This window comes from Pygocentrus nattereri, chromosome 5 (genome assembly GCF_015220715.1).
Source record: "Pygocentrus nattereri isolate fPygNat1 chromosome 5, fPygNat1.pri, whole genome shotgun sequence".
NCBI classification, from domain to species: domain Eukaryota; kingdom Metazoa; phylum Chordata; class Actinopteri; order Characiformes; family Serrasalmidae; genus Pygocentrus; species Pygocentrus nattereri.
Window position 1 is genome coordinate 34,849,574 of NC_051215.1, and position 25,604 is coordinate 34,875,177.

At 38.1% G+C, this 25,604-nt stretch overlaps 1 protein-coding gene across 21 annotated transcripts in view; it reads right to left on the reverse strand.

Moving 5' to 3' along the window:
- The window catches only part of kcnma1a (potassium large conductance calcium-activated channel, subfamily M, alpha member 1a), a 212,960-nt gene that overhangs the window by 57,578 nt on the left and 129,778 nt on the right, over positions 1-25,604 (reverse strand). For all 21 annotated transcript variants that reach the window (XM_037538405.1, XM_037538395.1, XM_037538393.1 and 18 more), the window contains exons 6-14: positions 22,664-22,739; positions 21,557-21,632; positions 20,968-21,138; positions 17,176-17,267; positions 8,188-8,298; positions 7,862-7,967; positions 7,395-7,477; positions 6,635-6,704; positions 5,314-5,469 (exon numbers count right to left, since the gene is read on the reverse strand). In XM_037538405.1, the coding sequence (XP_037394302.1) occupies positions 5,314-5,469; positions 6,635-6,704; positions 7,395-7,477; positions 7,862-7,967; positions 8,188-8,298; positions 17,176-17,267; positions 20,968-21,138; positions 21,557-21,632; positions 22,664-22,739 (941 nt within the window). The remainder of the gene's footprint in view (positions 1-5,313; positions 5,470-6,634; positions 6,705-7,394; positions 7,478-7,861; positions 7,968-8,187; positions 8,299-17,175; positions 17,268-20,967; positions 21,139-21,556; positions 21,633-22,663; positions 22,740-25,604) is intronic.

Consider the following 25,604-nt stretch of genomic DNA (forward strand, 5'->3'; position numbering starts at 1 on the left):
ACTCTGACAAATGCAACAAATCCTTCTCTTTCACACTAATGGAAATAATAAATGCCTTTCTCCATGTTCAATGCTGCAGTGGTATGCAAAACTTGGGGTATCCCCAGCCAAATGACCTAGTTTGTTACTTTCAGAAGTAAAAAGAAGTAACACAATCCCTGCAGCAAACTATTAAAAAAAATATCATGTATCATCAACAACAACAGGCAAAATGCTCTGTTACTTATAATAGGCACTCAATAAAGACAACAAAATGCCCTGCCTAGCGCTACCCCAACACCAAGCCAGTAACTCACACATGAAGCCCACTAAAACAATTTAACAACCCAAATGCAATACATTTACAAACACAACAACAACAGCTTCGACAAATGTCCTTCTACTGGAAACGTGACACCTCCCTAGAGCCACTTTGCATGGCAACACCCCTAAGCTTTCCACTGCACCTTTTTGTCTATAAGCACACCTTTGGTCATTGCAGCCAAAAAGCTCAATTTTTAATTTCACTAGTCCACAGCACTTGTTTCCAAAATGGCTTTAGCTTATATATACTATATTGCCAAACATATTCACTCGTCTGCCTTCACACACATATGAACTTGAGTGACATCTCATTCTTAATCCATAGGGTTTAATAGGGTGTCGTTCCACCCTTTGCAACTATAACAGCTTCAGCTCTTCTGAGAAGGCTTTCCACAATGTTTAGGAGTGTATTTATGAGAATGTTTGACCATTCTTCCAGAAACACATTTGTGAAGTCAGACACTGATATGTTGGATGAGAAGGCCTGGCTCGCAATGTCCGCTCTAATTCATTCCATAGGCGTTCCATCAGGTAGAGGTCATGTTCTTCCACACCAAACTCGCTCATCTTTGTCTTTATGGACCTTGCTTTTTGCACTGGTGCGAAGTCATGTTGGAACAGGAAGGGGCCATCCCCAAACTGTTCCCACAAAGTTGGAAGCATGAAATTGCCCAAAATCTTTTGGTCTGCTGAAGCATTAAGAGTTCCTTTCACTGGAACTAAGGGGCCGAGCCCAACTCCTGAAAAATAACCCCACACCATAACCCCCCCTCCACCAAACCTTACACTTGGCACAATGCAGTCAGACAAATATCGTTCTCCTGGCAACCGCCAAACCCAGACTCATCCATCGAATTGTCAGACGGAGAAGTGTGATTTGTCACTCCAAAGAACATTCTTTCACAAATGTTTGTAGAAGCAGTCTGCATGCCTATGTGCTATACACTTGTGGCCATGGAAGTGATTGGAACACCTGAATTCAATGATTTGGATGGGTGAGTGAATACTTTTGGCAACATAGTATATGTTTTGAATACTTTGAATACTCCATACAGTTTGTGTGTGCAAGCCATGCTGCACAGTAGAAAGGAGCATCGTTACTCCTACGTCAACTAACCCTTCCTGCAGGTCCTTTGCTGTCACATGGGGTTTTTGCTTTGCATTTCTGGAATATGAGCAGTTCTATCTGAAGTCTTTTTGTTTTTTGCTGCTTTTGCCTTGAATTCTACAGTTCCCCTTAACTGCCACTTCTCAATGCCATTTTGGACAGCAGAAACTGGAAGCAGGAGGCTTTTTTTAGGACTCCAGCTTTGTAGGAATCAGTTAGCTTCATTTATAGCTCATTAGCCAGCTTCTTAAGTTAAGTTAAGTGATTAAGTGATACTTTTTTGATCCCACAACCGGGGAAATTCCACCTCCGCATTTAACCCATCTGTGAAGTGAAACACCACATACACACCAGTGAACACACACACTAGGGAGCAGTGAGCACACTTGCCCGGAGCGGTGGGCAGCCCTATCCACGGGGCCCGGGGAGCAGTTGGGGGTTAGGTGTCTTGCTCAAGGACACCTCAGTCATGGACTGTCGGCCCTGGGGATCGAACCAGCAACCTTCCGGTGACAGGGCCAGCTCCCTAACCTCCAGCCAACGACTGCCCCGGACTCAACGACTTAGAGGAGTCCTTAGTTGTTGTATGCTAGCTAGTTTGAAAAGTCAAGAGACATTACACTTTGGAATTGTCATCACCTGACAATTCCTGATTATAATTCTTGAATTACCCAACAAGTTCTAATTAGTCAACTAATGGATAATGCATTAAGTTTTGAGACTTTACAAATCAGTATCCAAACTTCTGAGTAAGACAGAATTACAATTTTTCCATTTCTTAAGGTAATTAAATTTAAAGTAACTATTCATTAACATTTGTAAAATGTTTAATTTTTAAGAAAAAATTTACTGCAGAGGTTGTGTTTAATTTTATTCACTTAAAAAATAAATAAAATAGGTTATTTGTCCAGAGGTGCTGAAGCTTTTATATACAACTGTACAACCCTACACTCACTGCTTGCTTATTTTTTTTATGCAAGAACCAAACAGTAAATATATAACACCAGACAGTGTTAAATAGCACATTGTGGTTCAATTTCAAACAAACTGCCACTGAACAACAACAGATGCCTATTTTTAGTGTTCAAAACACACCAGGAACAGTAGATGTGCTGATGCTGACCTCTTCTTTTCCACTCTCAATGACTTGCCTGACAGATTTAGAGAAGCACTTTGATGGGCAGGAAGCACTACGGCAGGCTGTTTGAAATTGTGCCCGTATGTTTGAGCGAGAAGTCTTTTTCGCTAAGAGCTGGAAGTGTGTGTGTGTGTGTGTTGTAGTCTGGCATGGGTGGTCTTGATCCTGTCTCCAGTGTTTTTATGAGCGGAGTGATGTACCCTGCAGATGTTTCCACACATACCGCACTTTAACAGTCACTATAGAGTTATTCCTCATTTCTCTATGACTTGAGAATGTTTCTCTCAAAGAGAGAAGCTCCACCTTAATGTTAAGAGCTTGCACTGAGTCCAGAAATCAAAGCCAATGTTATGGCCCCTCCTGGAATAGGAAATAAATTTCATGATCTCTGCGCAGCGCCACAGTATGGTTCCTCTTCATCTGAATCCATCCTCACCTGACACTGACCCCAGAAGCCTGAAGGGTGTCCTTAAGTTTAGACCCATTTTTAAAATAAAGTCCTTTTAAGAGAGTTTTAATACCATGCAGTTTAAGACCATTAGTGCAACAGAATGAACACAGTCAGCTCAGTAAAGAGGCATAGTAGCCTACAGGCAATTACAGAAGAAACAGTATATTTTTTGTGTGACAAATTGTGGATTAATACATTAGACACAGTACATTCTGTGGCACTACATTTTTTCATATTTAAAAACCTCAGAATGTAAAACAGAAAAACATCCCATATACCACTTTTTTCCCCGAGCTCCACTTGTATGAGACATTTGTGTATCTTTATGTGTGTAAGGGATCTGGAGATTTTGCCATTTCAGCTATATGTTATTTAATGGTATTAAAAAGAATCTAAAATATAATAATTAATAGTTATTTTAAAATGTGCCACTGTGTGCGTTTAGAGTAGTTCTTTTGTGCCTAGAGCTTATCGGTGCAATGTTCAAGGCTGTTGGGCTCAAGGGGAAGATCAGGACACACAGACATAAACACACATACACACACACTCACATAAGATGCACAAAACCTGCGCACAAATAGATTAGGGGGTGACTATCACTTCAATTGATGACATTTCAGTGCTTATTGGCGATGTGGGTCTATCTGGTTTTCATTTTATTTCACTTTTTATATTTAGCATGATTTTTCTGTCTTAATTTCTATTTTTCATATTTCCTTCATTATCATGAAAATGGTTTTGTCCAGTGGTTTCATCCAATAAACTGGCAAAACTCCTTTTGGCTTTTTTGACATTTTTTCCATTTTCACAATCTTACATGTGACAAAAACTGCCATAATTCATTTTTACATAACCATTTAATTAAGAATCTTTCTTTTATTCATTTGCCTTTAAAACTGACATATGAAAATGAGCTCTATTCTGCCCTGTATTGCGCCTTATTCAAAAGCAGTCTGGGTTGCTGCTTGTAACTTCCACACGAACGGGCAGGATTAAACTGCTACAGGCTAAATAGGCAGATATAAAGTTGAATGCAAAGGTTTGGGCACCCTGGTCAAATGTTTTGTGGATTTTCGAAGGGAAAATATATTATAATAAAACATCCTCTACTGAGAACACACTTCTGTACATTTTAATACACAATTACTGTTTGCTGAACTTAACATATTTAGGAAAAAATATATTTGGCCTATGCAAAAATTATGGCATATTTAATATATTATGTACCATTTTTTTCAATATGTTACAGTGAATAAATAAAAATTGTGCTGGGAAATGTATATTTCAGTTTGTACCCTGTAGAGGATATGTCACCTTATTTTTACTTAGAGAATCACCAAAATGTAATTTATTGTTGGGTTTTCAAACTTTAGCACACAACTGTATGCGGATGCACTGGCTTTTGTCACGTGCAAAAACAATTCAAAAATAGCTGTTTTGGCAGTTTAGTTTCCATATACATTTTGAATCTTTAGTAACATTTACATCCGATTCAATGTCAAAAAAGGTGAAGAAAATTCTGGTAATCATGCTAAATGATCTTTTAGACTTTTTACGGCCTTATATGTACTCAATTAAATTTAGGACATTTTAAGGACCTGTGGATACCCTACAACACTTATTCATTCATCCTCAAACCCTCACCCATTCATTTCAAAATCCACAAATCCGCAGCCAAGCTGGAGACAGGCTGGTGTGATTCAGTTCCCTGTCATAGACAGCACTGCACTATTTTGATCTGATGTTTTCTCATCCATTAGGATGCATCCTGTGACAGAGCTGTGTGTATATATGTGTGTGTGTGTGTGTGTGTGTGTGTGTGTGTGTGTGTATGTGTGTGTGTGTGTGTGTGTGTGTGTGTGTATGATCTACTCAGGCAGTCTGGCTCAGTTGGACTATAAATACAGACTGCTTTGGGGTGCTGCTCGTTGACTATGGAACAGACACATGGTTCACATTTCCCTGCTATATCAGCACGCAGGGGGACGGTAAATTCAGCACGAGAAAAACCACTAATTTACATTCGCGCCTCCACAGAGCCATTGACTCATATAAATTACCTCATAATGGTGACAGCATTGCTGTGTTGCTGTCCTGAGCGGGTCCCAAATGAGACGCCAGGGCTCAGGAGATGATTTACATCACAGCATAATGACCTCAGTGATTGAGCAGCAGCGGGAATGGACTGGGAGGCTGATTCTACTATCTCAGGCTGAGGAAGATGGCTGCGAGTTTTTTCATTCTTTCTTTCGTTCTTTCTTTCTTTTGTTCTTTCTTTCTTTTATCAGAGCCAAAGGACAGAGCTGACAGTACCTTGATGAATGACCTCATGGAGAAGAGATTGGCCAGCATGGTGGACAGGCCCTGTGCCAGGCAGCTCTGGGCAATGAAGCCTGCCTTCAGCTCAGCCAGGCAGATCGCATCATCACCCTCCTTCCAGTTCCAGCTGGGAATGTTTAACAGATGGGCCTAAACACACAGGGGACAGGACAAGACAAATTCAAGATGGTTTCCTTCTGCAATGCCTTACAACCTTTTTAGTTTTTTAGAAATGTTCATTATCATTAACACTACAGTTACATCCACTTCAGAAGAAGAATATTTTTGTCCTGATGAATGACATACACTAATAAATTGATGGAAAATGTGGTTTTGGGGGTAACGCAGTAAAACATAACCTGTTATAGCAATGTGATTACTTGTTCTTGTAATCATGTAGTGTAACGCAGTACAGTTTAAATTCTTATAATCACATTATAGTTACTGACTGGCTACTTGCGTTAATCATTTCTAACAAAGCAATCTTTGCCTTTCATATACAGTCATACACAAGTAATTAAAAAATTAAACACAATGTGGCCTGTGCAAATGTTACAGCACACATTTTATGTTTTATTCATTTCCTTTGTGTAAAACTAATCATTATTCATTAATTAATTAAGAATTAACTAATAAAGTAAACAACATGTAACATTTTGAAGCATGTTTTCTGCATAGGGTGTAATAAGGGTTGTTAGGAATTTAATTAGACTTAGAAAATCAACAAAACCTATAATTTGACCAGGGAAGTTTAAACCTTTGCATATAACTGTATGTAATTTGCTATGTGCAACATCTAATTGCTTGACTTGGACTGTGAATATGAACATTGTGGGAAGTGCCATAAACTTTGTGAATAACCAGTTGAAGCATCTTATATGAAACTGAAGCATAAAGAATATGCAAAAACCCAAATCTCAACTAAACAGGCCAGACTAGATTTTCACTCATGAACAGGTCTATAAGCTATACATTTTATTCATAAGAATTTTATCGCAAGGCAGCTGTTTTTGGACTGTTTTCTTGGTTTTCAAACAGCATAATCCTCATTGTTTGCTGTTTCTTTCTAAATAAAGCACTGAAATGTTTCTTAAGTAAAATAATGAATAATAAGATTACTTTTTCCAGGAAATAATCAGTAAAATAATCCCATCACAGTGTGAGAGAAGTTACTCATCATTTGTAAGACCTTATTTTTTTAGTAATCATCCAAACACCTTCTGTAAATGTAACCAGAGTGCAAAGTGCAAAAACATCCAAGCAATTACACAATTTTAACATAAAGTCAGAAACAATAGTGAAATTGCAATATTACCTTGTTGTGGTACTGCAACATTTGAGTGATTATTCTTATCTTTGGATGGTAATTCTTAATGGATATGACTCTGTAATGAAAACGAAACACATATATAAGTACAGCTCCAAGCTAAACCTAATTAATCTTTCGTTTTGACAGCCAAGCATGTGAAAAGTAAGGTGAGAGCTAGACTTAGGACATTCCTTTTGAACTCCACTTTATTTCTCTCTCTCCAGCCTCATAAAAAAGGAGGTGAGGAATTTATTTGCATATGAAGCTGCTTTATGCAACATTAGGTCTTTATAAGAGGAGGGTGTTGAAGAGCACTCACATTCCAGCCTAAAAAAAATATTTGCTTTTCCTAGCCTGTCAGGGCTGGATGGAAAACCTGCACATGGTCTGAATGAAGTGAAAAATGGGTACCCTCACTGCCTATGCCCTCCCAGAGTGGTTTTGACCAACTTGGAGAGGAGAAAATTCCTTTGAGGGCTTTTTATCTGGGTCCAGATTAAACATTTGAGGTTGTAGGCATTTAGCAGAGCTCGATACAGGCCTTTCTGAGTATTTCATTCACACCTTCTCTTCATTGCAGAGGGGCCTGACAGACCTCAACAGTCCAAACATCAATGATACTCTCCCAAAGGCATGAGGTACCCACTTTTGAAAACAAAGAGACTGCTTGTTTGAATAAGCATAAACAGAACATACAAAACGGGAAAAGATTAATGGTGAATAGTTTGTTTAAGACTCAAACAAGGCAAAAAAAAAAAAAACTGACCTCATTATATTGGAGGCATCTTCAGCATCAGGGTCGGCACAGTATTTGTTTGCAAGAATCAAGCACGCGTCTGCTGACTCAATCTACATTTTTCAGCAATGGAATAACATGAAGGGCCAGAGTAATTAGCAACCAAATATCGACATTTATCAAAGAATTATTTGTCTCCACAGATAAAAAGGTGCATTTTTATATATATATATATATATATATATATATATATATATATATATATATATATATATATATATATATATATATGTATATAAAGCTAATTTGAGGAAACAAGTATATTTGTCTGTATAAAAATAATTAGCCATTTGCAAATGACCATTTTCACAAAAGCTCCACAGGAACCCATTCATCAAGAGTGCCCTCTAGTGTTTGACTAACTTGGAAAACATTACTGTGGCAGTTCCCCTCACTAGAAATTCTGATTTGTATGTACAATCATACAAAGAAGTTACCTTGACCCTAGCCAGATCATGAGGGTTAAGAACAGATCCTTGGTAGAATTCCACCTGAGTGAAGTGACGTTTGAACAAGGCTTCCAGCTCAAGATTAGGGGAAATACTTAAGAAAAGAGAGATAAATACAGACAGAGAGATCTTTGGAGACTGATGTTCTGTGTTTGTCAAGATTACACAAAAACCTGCCCAGAGATGTACATCAGACACTTCTTGATGAGCTGATACCTAATTTTCAAGGTCTAGAGCCATTACACTTTCTAGCCTGATTACAAAGTTTCTTTTTTGTCGTTTTACAAGAACCAAAATAACTCAAATGTACTTACTTATGGAGAAAAACAATTTCTACATTGACATCATCCCTGTCCTTGTGTAGGAAGTCTTTAAGGAAGTTGGAAACACTTTCAAGCGTGATATGACCACAGACCACAATATGCCTGCAAAGGGGAAAATACAGCTTAACAGCACAAAATGAGACAAAACAAAGCTTGCCATGTTGCTAGAAGAGAATATAGTCAAAATAAGCCTAAAAATCAATTTAGACAACAATATAGGTCTATAGCTTTAAGATGTCTAAAATCTTTTTCTTGCATTGCCAAACACTCTTTCATATCTGTAAACATGGCCTAACACAGCATGAAAACATTACATTACACTTTGATCTTGCCTAGATAATCTTCAGTTCAATCATATGCATCACTATTTGATTTGTCAGATGTTCTTGGAGTGTAATGTATCTCTAAAGCCAAACCACCCTCTTGTGAGAATGCATGTTGACAGAGACCTGCACATCAATGCAAACTGGCTTACTAAAAAGCCTCTAAAGTGTTCTCTGGTTTGTGGCTGCTGAGAATTCTAACCATGACTTCAGGCTTTCTGGCGTCTCCCTGAACACATGCTGCATTTCAATGTAAGGATATGTCAGACACAAGAGAAACTTGATTGCAGAGTTAAACTGGATTGGGACCGAGGTCGGGGCCTTCTGGGGCTTGTTTGCCCACCGTTTCCACACTCAGCTCTCGGCTGACACACTGAGAGCTTTTGAGCTCTACAGCAAATTACCAGAGACTTTCCTGTACTTGAATCAAAGTCAGTTAAAGCAGACACCTCTCACCACCAGGCCTCCACTTATATTACCACTGAAAAGTTTAGAAATACTGACTCACCAAATATTTTGGTGAAGGTACATACATACAATGATTGTATTATTATGCTAATGATAATAATGTCCATAATAATTGATAAATCTGTACAACTTTACTACTTTGTCTTTATTACTACTTTGTCTTTGTTCTATCATCACTACTTCAAAAAGTGGTGATGATAAAATAAATATAAAGAAATTACAGTTGATTATTTAATATCATTCCTCTTTCAATTATGTTATAACTTCTTGTTGTTTCCAAAATACTTTAATTTGCATATAAACCAAAAACTGGTTTACATTTTGGTGCCTAGTTTTTAATCTACATACTTATTATTTAACTGTAAATATAACAACGGATTCCAATCTTTTAATGGCAGTGCATTCATGGAGTTCATGGTGTCTCTATGATAAATTCTGTAATGCACTGCCCAAATCATGCTGCTCTAAAATCCACTGTTTGCACAGCATTTTTAAAACAAACAAAGGCCAAATCTGACCACTCTGCTTTAAATGTACTGTTTCAATTCCAAAGAAATGATGGCTACTTCTGATGTGGTGTAGTGTTGCTTCTCAGAAACAGCAGACATGAGAGTGAGCACTCTTATGGCTCTCTGAAAAACCTTCAGGAAAATCAGAGAACAATAACAGTGTTTCATTTGTTAACCAAATTTCCATGCACAAGGTCTGCAGGCCAGCTCAAATCCCTTACTGGATCACTCTATTGTTGCTGCGGTCAAAGCCTGAAGAGCTACAAGCACACTCAATCATCAGCCTAAACCTGTCCTACAAAGCTCCTCCTCTGCTGAAGACTCAAGAGTTAGATTTGGACAAAGAACACACACATACATTCAGTTCTAACTGAAACTGTGTGTGTTTATTCACAGGTGTGAGTAAGTCTTCATGATTTTTTCCTTTTTTTCTGTGAAAACGTCTGTTTACGCTCAGAAAGCTGAGTGATGCCAAACAGCAGGAGAATCTGGCTAGAGGGGAGTTGACAAATGTGCTTTTATTGCAGCAGTGTCTGGATGCTATTGAACATAATGATCTTCACAGATCTTGCCTCTATCCCTCTAAGTATTTTAATGAGCAGTGGTAATTGCATGCTTGGCTGTCCTGAGATGAGAGGACTCTGCTGGGTTGATGGCTTTAGGAGGAGTCGGCCATGTCTGGCAAAGGAACAGTTTGATGAGGTTCATGTTATTCATGCCTTCCCATTCCAAATCACCCTCTGTAAAAGGTTTAACTAAATCTGAAGGCTTTGTCTAACAATGAAATCTTTTTTTTTTTTACTATTTAACAGCACGAAAGATTCTCTGAGCTCATGTCAGACATCTTGTCTCAAGGTTTAGATCATCATTGGTGTGACTGTGCTACTGATTGTATTTCACTACCATGGATACTTGGATGCTTTTGGTATTGACAGTGAAAGTAATACAGCAAAGTGGGATTAGCTAAGCCTGATGTCATTAAAGGCTGCCAAAGGCCTCTTCTTTTTTCCTCTGATAGATCTACAGTAGCATCAAGAGGGTGGTGTGTGCTCCCACTGCACAAAAGCAGTGCACAATTACCATTCACACAAAATTGTACTAAAACATACTACACAGCACATCTGAAAGTAACCAGTAGAACAACAAACTAGTACCTCTTTGGACCCAACCAACATGGTCATTTTATGATACTGATTCCAAATTTCAGGAGATAAAAATTCTGACATCTGATAATATCAGCCAATTTCATTTACATGTTAAATTAAACAGACTCCAAAAAAGTTTAGCTGTTCAATAGTTTAGCAGTTTAGCAATGCTTTATTGAATGATATGACGTTAATGTCGTTAATGGTGAACTGATAAAAATGACCGTCAGCTCCAGTGTTGGGGTATCATATCCTGTATTACAAAGTAATATGTGATTAATTAAAAAGCATCCATTATGTCTCTCAGACTTTAATGAAATTACTTTATTTACTACTTTCTGGAAAAAGCAATCATATCACTCAAATTTGCAGAAAATGTTATTTTTACGGTTGTTCCCTGTCGACGATGTGTGAACTTATTTTTTTTATTTAGAAAACCAACAAAATCTTTTTTTACTTAGAAAACTAGAAATCTGGTCAAATTTCTAAAGTACCAACTGAAAAGTAAAGAGTAAAATCCAATCCAAAAACAGCCAATCACAGTAAACATCATTTAAAATGTTTTAAAATTTGTAAATAATTAATACAATCAGAAAAAAATGTAATCTGTAATGCACTTCACTACTTTATTACAAGAAAAAGTAACTACATTATTCTAACACCTTTTTTGTGTACCATGTTACCCCAACACTGGACAGTCTTAACTGACACATAAACAGCAGAAACTCACTAAATAGTATAGATAATAATTTATATAAATACAATAGCATGGGGGCAGAGCTTCACAGAATTCATAGCGGTTTTGTTTTTGTTAAATAGGGTTTTCCCTTATTTTTTATCAGATCTGTCTATAGAAAGATTATTTTTTGCTATAATATGATACTTCCATCCCAAAGGTTAGGACTGGATGAACTGCATGCTTTTGCTATTGTAACCATTCTTGTGTTTTCTGTTCAAATGTATCAGCTCAGCTTTTATTGCTGAAACAGTAGTGAGCAGGTAGTAACCGTCAGCTTAGCGGTCTCTATAAACGTATTAGGTGTCACAATATGAACAAGACACTAAATACAATTAAATGCACAGGATCTTAATACCAGCCGATATTATCAGCCAACTGATATATTGGTCGGGCCCTAGTACCATATCATACTAAAATGAATCAAACATTCAAAAACATTATTGAAAGTAGTGACTTAACTGAAGTAAAATCTAAACATTAACACAACACTGTACAGAGAACAACACACAGTGGAGAGAACACTTGGATTTACAACAAAATGTTATAAACATAAGATGAAAGAAAAAAACAAAACAAAACCAAAACGACAGCACAGACTCTGCAAGCAAATGCACAAGGGCAATTGTCTGGCATGCACTGTGACACATGCAAAAAACTCCACTCAAAATACGGAAATCAAATAAAAAACAGCAAAAAATTAAAGAAAAAGACCAAAAGCTCGAACATCAGCATCAGCAGCGACACCATCTTTACTGCTCTAATCCTTAAATTGGTTAGTTCCTGGCAATCCACTGGCAAGATCCTGATACTTCACAGAGTGCATTCTCCACTGACAGCAACATCATCAACCAGTACTTCTTGTTTCTGTAGCATAATCAGTGATTTAGGAAGAGCTGGGTGTGTGTCAAGAAGATGATTTTTGGTAAAAGTAGTGGGGAGGGGGTGTTTGTTGTTGTTTAGGTTTAGTACAGACCTCTCTAGAGCTAAACATACCACAACCAACACAATCATCGTCTCAGAATATGATTGTTAATTTAAGGCTCTCTTTTATATAATTCTCAAAAGGGAAATTTTACAGAGTTTTCAAAATTATTCAATCATAATTCAGAATTCAATCGCTGAGTAAACAAAGTTTGTTGTGGTTTGACGCAAAATGGTTCATTATAGCAGAGCTTACAGAGTCTAAACAGATTTCTACACTGACAATGTTAAAACAATGTTTCAAATATCAGGCAGGGTATTCATATTGATTTCTTTAATAGCTTTCTGTGAGGTAACTTAGTGGCCTTAGATTTGTGGTTCTTATCAACAATTTTAGGTCACTTTAAAGAAACATATAGACAACTTCTGTTTTTATTTTATTTACAATCAAAATGGCCAGTGAGCCCACATGTGTCTTCTGTGTTTATATATGTATATATAAGGTTGATAAAGTTGAAGTAGGAGCAAATCCAAATTTGGTACAATTTTTCCTTACACCACTATAATAAAATGTGACTCATTAAGTTTCTTAAGAATGGAGTATTTGACATCAAACAACTCTGAATGTTTACATTTTAAAGATTCAAAAAATTCAGGCCACTCCCAGTCACAACAAGGCTTCATTAATTATTTTCCATTTCAATGTACTATAATGTACTAAAAATATATATTGTATTATATTATATTATAATATATTCACATTGCATATATTTATTTGTTTTAAAAACAAGCATTTATGCATAAACCTCTACATTAAAGTGTCTTTGTTTTTGTTTTTTTAACATGGAAATTTTTGACTGGTACTTCATATACAATATTACATGGTGCAGCACTATGGTGCAGTACTTAGACCAATCAACAAGGTCAGTGACAATTTAATTACATGGCCACAGGTGCACCTTAAAAATATATATATATATATATATATAAACCAGATGCCATTTTATAAAAGCTTTAAGGGGAAAGTCCGGCAGTATAAACTGTCCCAAAACCCTGAACGTCATAAGGTCTGCTGCATGGGCTTATTTTCCATATCAATCCCACCAGAGCAAACGGACCCAATGAGTAATCCTTCACTGATCATACTGGCTTTAATGTCCTATGAGAGCCATGTCAGTAATGGCATTTACACATGCCATACCCTTCTCATCTACACACACATACACACATACACACACAAAGATATACACATGAGTGGGACAGCGGCCTGCATGTCTGGGCAGGCCCGACTCCGTACTGTCAGAGTAGCGAGGCCGAACACACGCTCAGAGGAGGTGTATGAGCTCAGGGTTCATGTAGGGTTTATCCTGCTCTCTGCTTCAGCACTGCTCTAATGGAAACCACAGAGAGGCAAACCCATGCCAGCAGAGCACTGCTCTTTATTACAGCTATACATCCAGCGTCAGCTCTGTCACTGCTCTGACGGCTGAATGCTACGCTGCACACACTCTGGCATCCTAAGCCGCCTCGACCACTGCATAAGGTATGGTTTCAATACTAGAGATTATACATCAAAACTGCTCCCTGATCCGGCACCCATACACACTACTGGACTTGATTGACCTCAGAAGATGGTAATTGTCGGGACCTCCATGCAGAACGCTACACCAAAGTGGATATGCCAATTTTATGTAAAACCCTCAGAGAGAGTATAATCACATTTCACATGACATTTTAAACAGGGATGGAAGGTATTTTGCAATGTTGAAATAGTGGAAGAAATAGCTGTATTGTGAATATTTCCTCTTTGACGTGAATACAGTACAGGCTGCAGATGTAGACTAATCAAAAAAACAGGTTTACTTCTGAACACACTTCTACTCTTTTAAAAGTTCCACCCAAACAATAATACACACTTTTTGCAATTTTCTGTCACATAAAATCCTGCACTAAATATAACTATAATCAATAGATGTAAAATATTTTGGCAGAGCCAAAGCTGTAAAGTTGTTCAGTTGTTTAGATTATTAGGTACACCTACCTAGTTGCCACACTCATTGGTCAATTTTGATCAAGTTCCAGTTTTATCAGGTCATTATTGGATTTCCAGTCAAAACAGCCATCAAGTACAAGTTATTTATTTTCAGGAGATATTTCTGTGGACATCAGATACACAATAATCCGCTTGCATAAGCAAGGGGAAAGTCGTAGAAAAATATGTAAAAAACAACAGGAGTTTTGAAAATGAGAGTTCATAAATATATTAAAAGAATACATGGACCATAAGGCTCCTAACAACTGTGTGAGACCTGCTAGACCCTCAAAATGGTCACCATCAGATAAACATACTTATACTTTCACGTTTGAGAAAAAGGAGAAAATCAAACTCCACTCTTCCTTCAGGTCTGAAAAAATCCATAGGCGTTTCTGCCCATCATTTGACTGTGAGAAGACAACTCAACTCTAAGGGTCTGAAAGCACATGTAGCTGTCAAGAAGACATTACTGAGAAAAGGAAATACCTAAAAATAGAATAAAAGAAAAATAATAGTACATTTCCAAATCCAACAAAAAAGCTGCTGGTGATCTCAGAACAATGGACTGACCACCCCAGAGTCAAGACCTCAACACCTTTGTATGTGTTTGAGGTTACCTGGATTGTGAAAAGTAGAAAATGCAATCAACTCCTAAGATTGAACTTTGGAGGTGTGGAAAAATGTCCCTGCAGAAAAACTAAAAGCAAATCTAAAAGAATGTAAACTGTAATAAAGGCAAAGAGTGGACACACTAAGTATTGAAAAAAAAAAAAAACATATTTACTTGCTGAGGCTTCTGTGCACTATTCATTAATAACTTGTGCTTAATAGCCATTTTGCCTGAACCTTAGTAATAACACAGTAGTGAGTGTCCCAAAGGTAGATGCGTGCTCTCTGAGTTCAGTTACAAGTTTAATGTACCTAATAAACCGCGACTCAGGGTAAATTACTGTATAAGTGTTGTGTTAATGCAGTATTATACTACAAAGAACTGGAGGGATTTTCCCCCATCCCGAGCCCGTAGGAAACGTGCCGACAGAATAAATAAATAAATATCCTGACACATTTATTTATACGTGTCTTGATGTGTCCATTCATAAGCACACACTCACATCCATATTTAAACAATAATGCAAAGCCTGGTGCCTGTCTTTCTGCTCGGCCACAGAACTGGATCCTGGCCGCCTCTAATTGCAACCACATGCATGCGTGGCCAGAGAGAGAGAGAGTGAGAAAGAGAGAGAGTCCTCTTCTCTGACAAGTCCTTCTCTCAACACCAGGCTCCAAATCCAACCACAGGGCTGGGGCCAAACATAACATTTCATCAATCTTGTTTCACTGACAGAGAAACAGCATCAAACAAAAAGGCTCCTAATGGCTTTACTCTCTCTCTGCTTAGTATTAGCCCTAAAACTCAAGATGATGAAAGCTAATCGTGACTGTGCGCCTATTTCATGTCGAGAAAGTGAGAGATACAAAGAGATAGGGACAGAGAAAGAGAGACAGGGTGAGAGAGAGAGAGAGAGAGAGAGAGAGAGAGAGAGAGAGAGAGAGAGAGAGAGAAAGAGAGATACAAAGAGATAGGGACAGAGAGTGAGAGACAGGGTGAGAGAGAGAGAGAGAGAGAGAGAGAGAGAAAGAGAAAGAGAGAGAGAGAGAGAAAAAGAGAGAGAATTCACTGTACAGGACATAAACGTTTAACGTGAGCACTCGGGGAGAATCGCTGTGCTGATGACAGGGCCGTGTTTGAGCCAGAAACAAGTGAGTGTTCAAAACATTCACATTCAAGGGCAACCTCTGGAAATAAAATAGAAACAAAAACACAAGTCTACGAAACATAATAAAGTACCAAGCGGGGCATAAAAAGCAAGCCAAGTGCAATCGAGAGGCTCCAATGCGCGAGCTGAGGCATCCAGGCATTCAGGGTGTGTGATCTGACTGAAGATCAGGGCCAGAGTCATGTCAGACAGAGATGAGGTGATGGACACAGAGCTGAGGGAAGAAAAGCTTTTCTCATGGCAACATGCACGGCTGCTGAAAAAAGCCTAAACACACCTCCAAGTCACAGAGAGCATGCGAGAGATGGTTTCACGCGTGAAGAACACTCAAAGCAAAATGATAACAGAAATAGAACAAAAAAAAAGATGAAAATGAAACTTTACAAACAAACCATAACGATGCAGTTAAGATAGCTTTTTAAATATCTGTGCAAACTGCAAAAGAGTAGTTTTATAAGCGATTGGTAGGGTTTTCATGACTATCTTTCAAAAGTTACAAGACTTTGACATGTGCTGACTAGACTGAAATTACATTAAGGGCACATAAGGAAACATAATTTAAAATCTTATTTCCATAGTTGAACAACAGGAATGACAAAAAAGACAGTAGTCATGAAAGCTCTAGAGATTGGAATGAAATTAAAATGCAGCAAGTACGATGTAGTGTTGAAGAAAAGAAGCCACAGACAAAGAGCAAAGGGCATGGACATGTGGCTTTCATGGCCAAGGTCTCCAGTCACAGTGTGACATTCACTTCTCTTTTTAAATTCTATATCTAATTTTCTAACATCTCTGCACAGAACCTATATACACTGTATTAAGCCCCTCTATGAGGGGTAAACTTGAGTCACACAACCACACCTGCTTCTGGATTTGGACTTACTTTCTGCCTCGTGTTGAGTTATAACTCCCTCCGTATTTCTTCCGATTAAGGATGAGAGCAGCAATTTCTGGCACGTAGCGAGCAAACATGGCCTACATGCATGGAACAGAAAAAGAAAAGGGCATGCAGAGAGGGGTTCTACTGCGGCCGAGGCAGCAGAGCCTCCTGGAATACTTACTTTCTGCCATTAACCGCACTATAGGAACCACCATATTTCTTGCGGTTTCCTATTAACTCTATGATTTCAGGGACGTAGCTGGCAAACATGGCCTAAGGAGAAGATAGGAGACAGAAGCAGAGACTAAAAAAGAGAGCGGAGAGACTGGTCCAAGGGGGCACACGCTTCTCCAAACACGCTCCCCCTAACGTCTGACGAGAGCACGGGTTTGTTTAGGGAGACATAAAGCTGTGAAAAAGTACGTGTGTACAATATTTGTCACTTAGTTTTTGGGAAAGCGTTAAAATTTCCACGGAGAGTTTAGTACTGGAGGTCTAAAAAAGAGAGAGGGTCTAAAAAAGAGTTTATTTAGCAATGGCAAAGATCCAAACAAAAAATGTGCCTTGTTAAATAGCTGTGCTTTAATCATGGGAATCAAATGACGCATTACTGAAAAATAGGCATCACTGACAAAAAAAATGAAGTTTTCAAAGGCCACTGCCTCAGAAGAAAAAAAAAGTGCAAAAAGAGAAAAAATTTAGCTGATCGTCCATCACATTGTGACGGCACCATCTCATGAAGAGGAAAAAAAGGAAAAAAAAAGAAGTAGAAAAAGAGAAAAAAACCTATGTGCCATGTTTTGTCCAACAAACACTGATGATGTGGCAGGTTGATTTGAATAGTCCAGGCCGAGCGCCCACAGCTGCAAAACACATTAAGACTCATTAGTGTGGCTGGAAATGAGCTGGATGCATTTTGCATAGTTTGCAGCCTCCTGTCCTGACTAAAGCTCTGTTCTGTTTTGCCTCCTGAACGCAGATCTCTGTCCTGTCTGAGGCCTTCCTCTAAATCCAAGCTGCACTGCGGCTCTCTGGGGCCAGAATGAATTATGACATCTGTCTGATCAGAGCTGACGCTTTACAACATTTCCATACTGAAGTCATTAATTGGGCTGCTGATAGAAAGCAGGGAACAGGGCTATGATAACTTCCAGGCCTCTCTGAACAAAGAAAGAACACATCGCTATGGTAACGCCATGACAGCTGAGGTTTTATCTGTGTTTCAGTATGGTCTGTGTCTGCTCTGCATCTGAGAGTAGTCTGTATCTGATCTGCTCTGTGTTGGAATATGACCTGTATCAAATCTGCTTTCTGTCTGTGCACACTGCAACTATTTGGCTGTTTGGTTTATATTTGGACTGGAGTTGTTGAACGTGTTGCTTGTAGCTGGTCTGTACTGCAGCCTGTAAACTATACTTGCTTGTAGCTATTTGGTCTGTATTTGCAGTGCAAAAGCTGTATGTGTTTGTAGCTACTGGTTCTACAATGTAGTCATCAAACGGTATGTGTTTGGCTATAACTGTATGGCTTGTATTGTAGTCATTTTATATTATGAGACAATTTCATGAAAATGGACCACATTAAATTCTGACAAGTACATTTAAAAAAAAACTTTTTACAAATATTTTACAACCCCAATTTCAATTGGGTTTCAGTTGGGACGTTGTGTAAAACATAAATAAAAACAGAATACAATGATTTGCAAATCCTTTTCAACCTTTATTCAATTGAATACACTACAAAGACAAGATATTTAATGTTCAAACAGGTAAACTTTTGTTTTTTGCAAATATTCATTCATTTTGAATTTGATGCCTGCAACACATTCCAAAGAAGTTGGGACAGGGGCAACAAAAGACTGGGGAAGTTGAGGAATGCTCAAAAAACACCTGTTTGGAACAGTTAAAAGTTAAAACTCTGCCATACAAAGCGAAAGCCATATATCAACAACACCCAGAAACGCCGCCGGCTTCTCTGGGCCCGAGCTCATCTGAGATGGACTGATGCAAAGTGGAAAAGTGTCCTGTGGTCTGACGAGTCCACATTTCAAATTGGTTTTGGAAATCATGGACGTCGTGTCCTCCGGGCCAAAGAGGAGAAGGACTGTCCGGATTGTTATCTGCCAGCATCTCTGATGGTATGTGGGTGTGTTAGTGCCCATGGCATGGGTAACCTGCACATCTGTGAAGGCATCATTAATGCTGAAAGATACATACAGGTTTTGGAGTAACATATGCTGCCATCCAAGCAACGTCTTTTTCAGGGACGTCCCTGCTTATTTCAGCAAGACAATGCCAAGACACATTCTGCACGCTGTTACAACAGCGTGGCTTTGAGAGTGCGGGTACTAGACTGGCCTGTCTGCAGTCCAGACCTGTCTCCCATTGAAAATGTGTGCCGCATTATGAAGCGCAAATTACGACAACAGAGACCCCGGACTGTTGAGCAACTGAACTTGTACATCAAGCAAGAATGGGAAAGAATTCCACCTACAAAGCTTCAACAATTAGTGTCCTCAGTTCCCAAATGCTTAATAAGTGTTGTTAAAAGGAAAGGTGATGTAATACAGTGGTAAAAATGTCCCTGTCCCAACTTCTTTGGAACGTGTTACAGGCAACAAATTCAAAATGAGTGAATATTTACAAAAAAAAACAATAAAGTTTATCCATTTGAACATTAAATATCTTGTCTTTGTAGGGTATTCAATTGAATATAGGTTGAAAAGGACTTGCAAATCATTATATTCTGTTTTTATTTATGTTTTCAACAATGTCCCAACTTCATTGGAATTGGGGTTGAACATTAACAGATGTTGGAAAGTTTTTCTCCTATAAAGTTACTGTTTCAGAAATAAGAAGTTTTCTCATGATTGATAAGAATATCAATTTGTACTGTACTCATGTGGCTGTAGTTATTTGGTTGGTGAGTATTTTGGTTCCTAGGCTGTATGTATTAGGCTATACATTTCTGGTCTGTACTACAGTGCAAATGATGTTTGGAGCTACTAAAACTGCATTTGCTTGGCTATAATTATTTGGTCTGTACTGTAGTCTCTAAACGTTATCTGTTTGGCTAGAATTAATCTGTATTCTGTATTGTATTTTGTAAGCTGTGTCTGGCTATATTTACTGGGTCTGTATTGTATTCTGTAAGCTGTGTGTGTTTGGCTATAATTATTTGGTGTGTATTATAACTACTGTAACTTCTATGTGTTTCATTATAATTATTGTGTCTGTATTGAAGACTGTAAGATGTATGATTGTAAGATGATAGGTATTGAGCCTATAATGTATTCTGTAAGTCTATTAACTATATAAACTATGTTTAGTTGTACAGTCACTATAAACTACTGAATATTTGAAAGCTGCCAGGTATGTAGCCAAAACTAGTATAGTGACTAGTAGTATATGAAGCTACAACTAAAGGTTAGTTTAGCAGTGTGTTTAGGACTGCTGCTGCTGTGGTGACGTTCAGACAGAACTATGGGCCATCCTCCTGCCACTGTGTTTGTTGGAATTCGGGGAGGGACACAGAAGGGTGGGGTCTCCTGAAACCGCAACTGCTTAGAAAGAATAGCAACAACATTATCAGATTTTGTCAAAATACATAACATTTCTTACATACTAACATTAGTGAAAATACAGCATATTCTTAATCAGAAGTATATTGGGTATCTCAGACAAATTACTATGAAAACTCTACTCAACATACATGTACATGTAAATTCTACATGTGCTACAGTGGTAAAACAGGAGGAGAGATCTTTGACAGTGGAGAACAGGCATTGTGAAGACACTGTGGAAATATACAAAGTGATATGTATTTCATAGGGATGTTATGAAGACTATGGGTAGGTGACAGTTATGGGCTTCGTATAGAAAAGGGTCGTCTTAGTCTCTAGGTGAAGTGACGGATGATGTGTGTGGAGAGGGTTGTCAAGAAAAAGTACGGATGAGAGGAAAGTCATTTTTACCAGACCGCCGAGAATGAAGAACACCATGAAAAGGCGGCCGAGAGTGGTTTTTGCACAGACGTCTCCGTAGCCCACCGTGGACATAGTGACCATGAGTAAGTACACACATTCCCAATATGAAAGCGGCTGAGAATTTTGGAAGTTTTCCCAAGGATCCCCTGAGTTTTCCACCTGAAGGGGGAGAGCATAATAGCATTACTGAGACGAGCCATGTCCTCCAAGTACAGCTCTAAACCTGATCCTCTACAGCCACCTACTGTTTATTCAGATTATAGCCACCACTGAATGTGGGGCACCCAAGAGGGGTTTTACGTGCTTGAGAGGAACTGTGAGAGGAACCAAACAGGTGGCTTTACTGTAGATCAGAGTCTCTGCTGCCATCTAGTGGCACAGATGTCCTCTGGCATATCCTGATAAGGGAATAGAAAGAAAAACTGAATTTTTAGCATCTTTGCTACAACAAAAGACTACAGATACTGGATGAAGGCATCGGCCTTGGTATGTGCTTTGTTCCTCTTCACCATCTGTTACCTATGTTTGTTCACTTTAGGGAGGGGTTGGAGGGGCTCGTGTGTGTTCTCTCACTCACCAGATGAATGAATCCTGCAGCTGTGAGCCATGTGCTTATGAAGATGGAACACAGGTTCACCAGCTTGATGGAATTACTGTGAGAGACGAGAGTTACATCACACCTCTCAAAGTGAAACACATCGCACTGACGTACAGATTAATCAGTCATCTACTGAGCCCAACACACACATGGCGAGGGTGGCCAGGGACGCCACCACTTCATTGCTTACTGGGAGTAAATACACAGGTTATTACAAAATGATCATATCATATTCAGTTATGTTGTGGGAATCCTGGCCCTGACTACAGCTATGTTTTTTATTTTGGCCAAAATGTTCAACTCTTTGAGCAAATAATGCTCTGATTTGTCACTTTTGGGCAGGAGCTGTGTGTGCTCGCATGGGTTTCTGCAATTTCTCACGTGGTGAAATATGAAAGGAGACTCGCTTGCACCAAAGCTGCCCACTGCGCTTAAAGAATAAAACACAATTTCAGAGTTGGCAATGGAAATAACCTTCTACCAGTCTAAAGACCACAGAGTGCGTGCTGTGTTTTCCTCTCCTCTCTGATTCCTTGACTTAATCGCATCAAAATGCCACACAATGTCAGAGGGGGTGCCTGGTCTGCCGGAGGAGGGCCTGTTTGCATTGAGTCTCAGCTCCAGGCGTTTCCACTCATCAGGTTGCACCATGCTCTCTTACCTACAGCAGGCTAAACGTAGATACAGTGGGGGATTAACATAAAACACTCTGCTAAGCTATAAGCTGTGCATGACATCTGGGTTAAAGCTGGGAGGCTGCAGGGCTCTCTGAGAGGCGGATGGACGACTACTAGAGACGCACAAAGAGTGCGGAGATTCAGAGGAGGAATTCACTAAGTTAACTCTTTATAGTGTAAAGGTACAATAAGAAGAATAGCTTGTACAGTCCGATCACCTTAATTCCCGTTGCAGTGTTTTGCCAAGCTATGTGGCCAGCAATGTGATGAGCAGTGAGTCAGCAATGTGCACATAAAAGCGAAATGTTTCGCTACTTATTGTACCTTTAACTAAAGTCTTACCATCACAGTCATTACTTGGCAACAAAGGAACATTGTGGAGTGTGTGAGAGCAGGTGGTCGGCCTTACCTTGTTTTTAAGATATTCAAAAACTGTAATATTTCTGAGAACTGTATCAATCTCAATGCTCTTAGAAATCTCAGACCTGCAAGACAAAAAGACAGGAGAAGTTACAAGCCATTAATTTCCATCCTGACATCAACAAAACATCAATAAGCAATCAGGAAAAGGAGTAAGTCATGAAACACTTTATTTTGATGGCGTACTATGTTTAACCTTAATGCTAATATTAATACCATTGACGGTCAATAATTGCATATGTGCTACTTCATTGTTTTGATGTCTTCACTGTTATTGTAAAATGTAGAAAATAGTAAAACATAAAGAACCCCTTCTCTGAGTAGCTGTGTGATAGTATACAATGACAATACATTTCATCCAGTGTAAATAAACTATTCAGAAAATGCTCAGGGCTTTACAATCATCCCTTAATAGTCACAGTGATCAAAAAGCCTGGTGTAATCTTTTATTATTTCTTAATTGTGAAACAAGCAAATAAATCATGTCAAATGTGTAATACTAAAACTTTCAATTGATGCTACATTTGTGCTTGTGGCAAGAAAAGGAGAATAACAATTTTATGTAGTGTAAATTATTCTAAATTGAATTTGAATGTCTGTTTATTCTGTTTTAAACATCATTTTTACACTTTGACACAGTTTTATGATCTGGTTACAACAGATAAACAGCAAATCAAGAAACAACCATAAAAACAATTAAAAATCAGAAAAACACCAGTAAAGACTTAAATGTTTTGTTACAGAATGTGAAAGTAATGTAAATATAATTCCATGTTATAAATTGCCAGGTTGTATATTCACATTTAAAAGGACTAGCAAAATAACAATAATAACACACAAATTCTAAGGCTTTTCTGAAAATCAAATACATTTTCATTTGAAGTGATACACACTACTGAATTCAAAGCAGTAAGAGCGGTTACTAGAGCAGTACTTACTACTTCAGAGAAACAAACAGAAAGATAAGTTGTGCACAGTCTAATACTGTCATGAAGAATTACATGGTGAGTTTGAGAAAACATGCACGTGGGTATGTGAGTGTGAAAGTGTTAGATAGGTGCTGAAGTGAGTGCATCAGTGACCAGATTAAAGAACAATGCAACACCTGCTTCACCATTCTGCTTACATAACACCAATCTAGCCCTGTTCTAACAACTGTGCTTTACAAACACTCTGACACACACAGCTCCAAGATTAGATTAATCTCAACACTCTTCACATCATATTACACACCGTTCAGACATCCACACGCAGGGTTTAGGAAGATTTACACCAACACACTACAGATAATATTCTCAAATACATTCATAAGCACACTTTTGTACTTGCACTGAAGTAAAATATCTGTACACCATCACAAAACAATGTCCCACACACTAGAGAGGATATTTCATTACATTTCAAGAACAATGTTTTTGTGAAGTAGCTTTTAGAAGCATTGAACATTTGAACAACAGCTTTTAGAAGCAGTGAAGAAGCACTGAGATGTGTGGTTCCCATAACCACTGTTGTGGACCATTCTAAGCCTGGAAGTTTCTCTATAATGGATCATTTCACATCAAAACACTCTAAATGACTTCATCTACATCTGACCCATTTAATTATGCAGAAACTTTGAAAAGCAAGTGAATAAACGTATAAAGATTCTTAGTAAAATAATACTTGAGTAAATATACTTGCCTGTGAATGTACTTATGTAGCTAAAGTAAAGGTGCTTTGAGTTACTGTAGTTACTGTATTTACATAACAATATTTTAACACATTTTATTAAAGAGACCTGTGTGTCTGTAAACACAAACTACTAACTTTTTAGATTTGTAATCAACTTGAAGGCCACCTCACAGAACTTATAGGTCACCTTAACAGAATTTGGTCATCAAAATATTAATTATACAATACCTATAATAACTCACTTCTGAGTAAGTACATTCATAAGCAAGTACTTTAATACTCAGCTTGAAATACAGACAGAATATTTGTACTTTTTTGTAATATTTCTACTTTTACTCAAGTACAGAAGTACTGTACTTTTGACAATCTTAACAGCCTTTCAAAGATTCAAAAATACTTTGGTTATCAATATTGGTTATCAAAATTGGATAAACTGTTAAACTGTTAACTGTGTTTTTATATGATCCATGAAGTACATTTTAACAATTGCTTTTAATCAAGTGATTGAGTTTAATTGAGTAACCATGGCAGCCATAATGCAAATACGCCCTCTAATAATAATAATAATAAATACATTATAATACATTTATAATGTGCTTTTTTTAAATCCAAAATACTGTAACCAACCAAGGTATTGTAATCTGTCACCAATCACAGTTCCACATTATAATTCTGTAGGTTCTGATGAATCAAAGCATTCATGTAATACAAAAAAGGGTCAAATATTTTAGTCAAAATAATGTAGTCACAGTCCACCAAGGTGTTTTTAATATTACATTGCATATTGTACATACATATCGCAACATAAAGCAATTTAATCACAATACAACTATTCGTTCCAGCCCTAACACGAATGCAATAGACATAAAAACGAACCGTAACATTTGTATGTAACAGTCAATATGTAGTTGTTCAATAACGCCTGGCCACGCTCTCTTACCCCAGTTGGAGAGCACACGGAGGCAGGAAGAGAGGGAGTAGAGGAGGCCATCACCCTCTTTAGCCTCTCCTGTTCTCACACGGTAACCATTGTGAAAGAGATCACCACACGACTTCTTGCGTCTGCGGCTGTCGTGGACAACCTCAGTCTGCAGGATACCCCTCGGACCACGGAACACCAGAATCTTACTGGAGATCATGATTCTGATCGCTGCTCTAATCTCACTCCTCCAGAACTTCACATACACTCAAATAGATGCTCCTTCAGAACTTCCAGTAAATAACGATCTAAAGCTACTGTCAAGTCAGAAAGAGCAAAA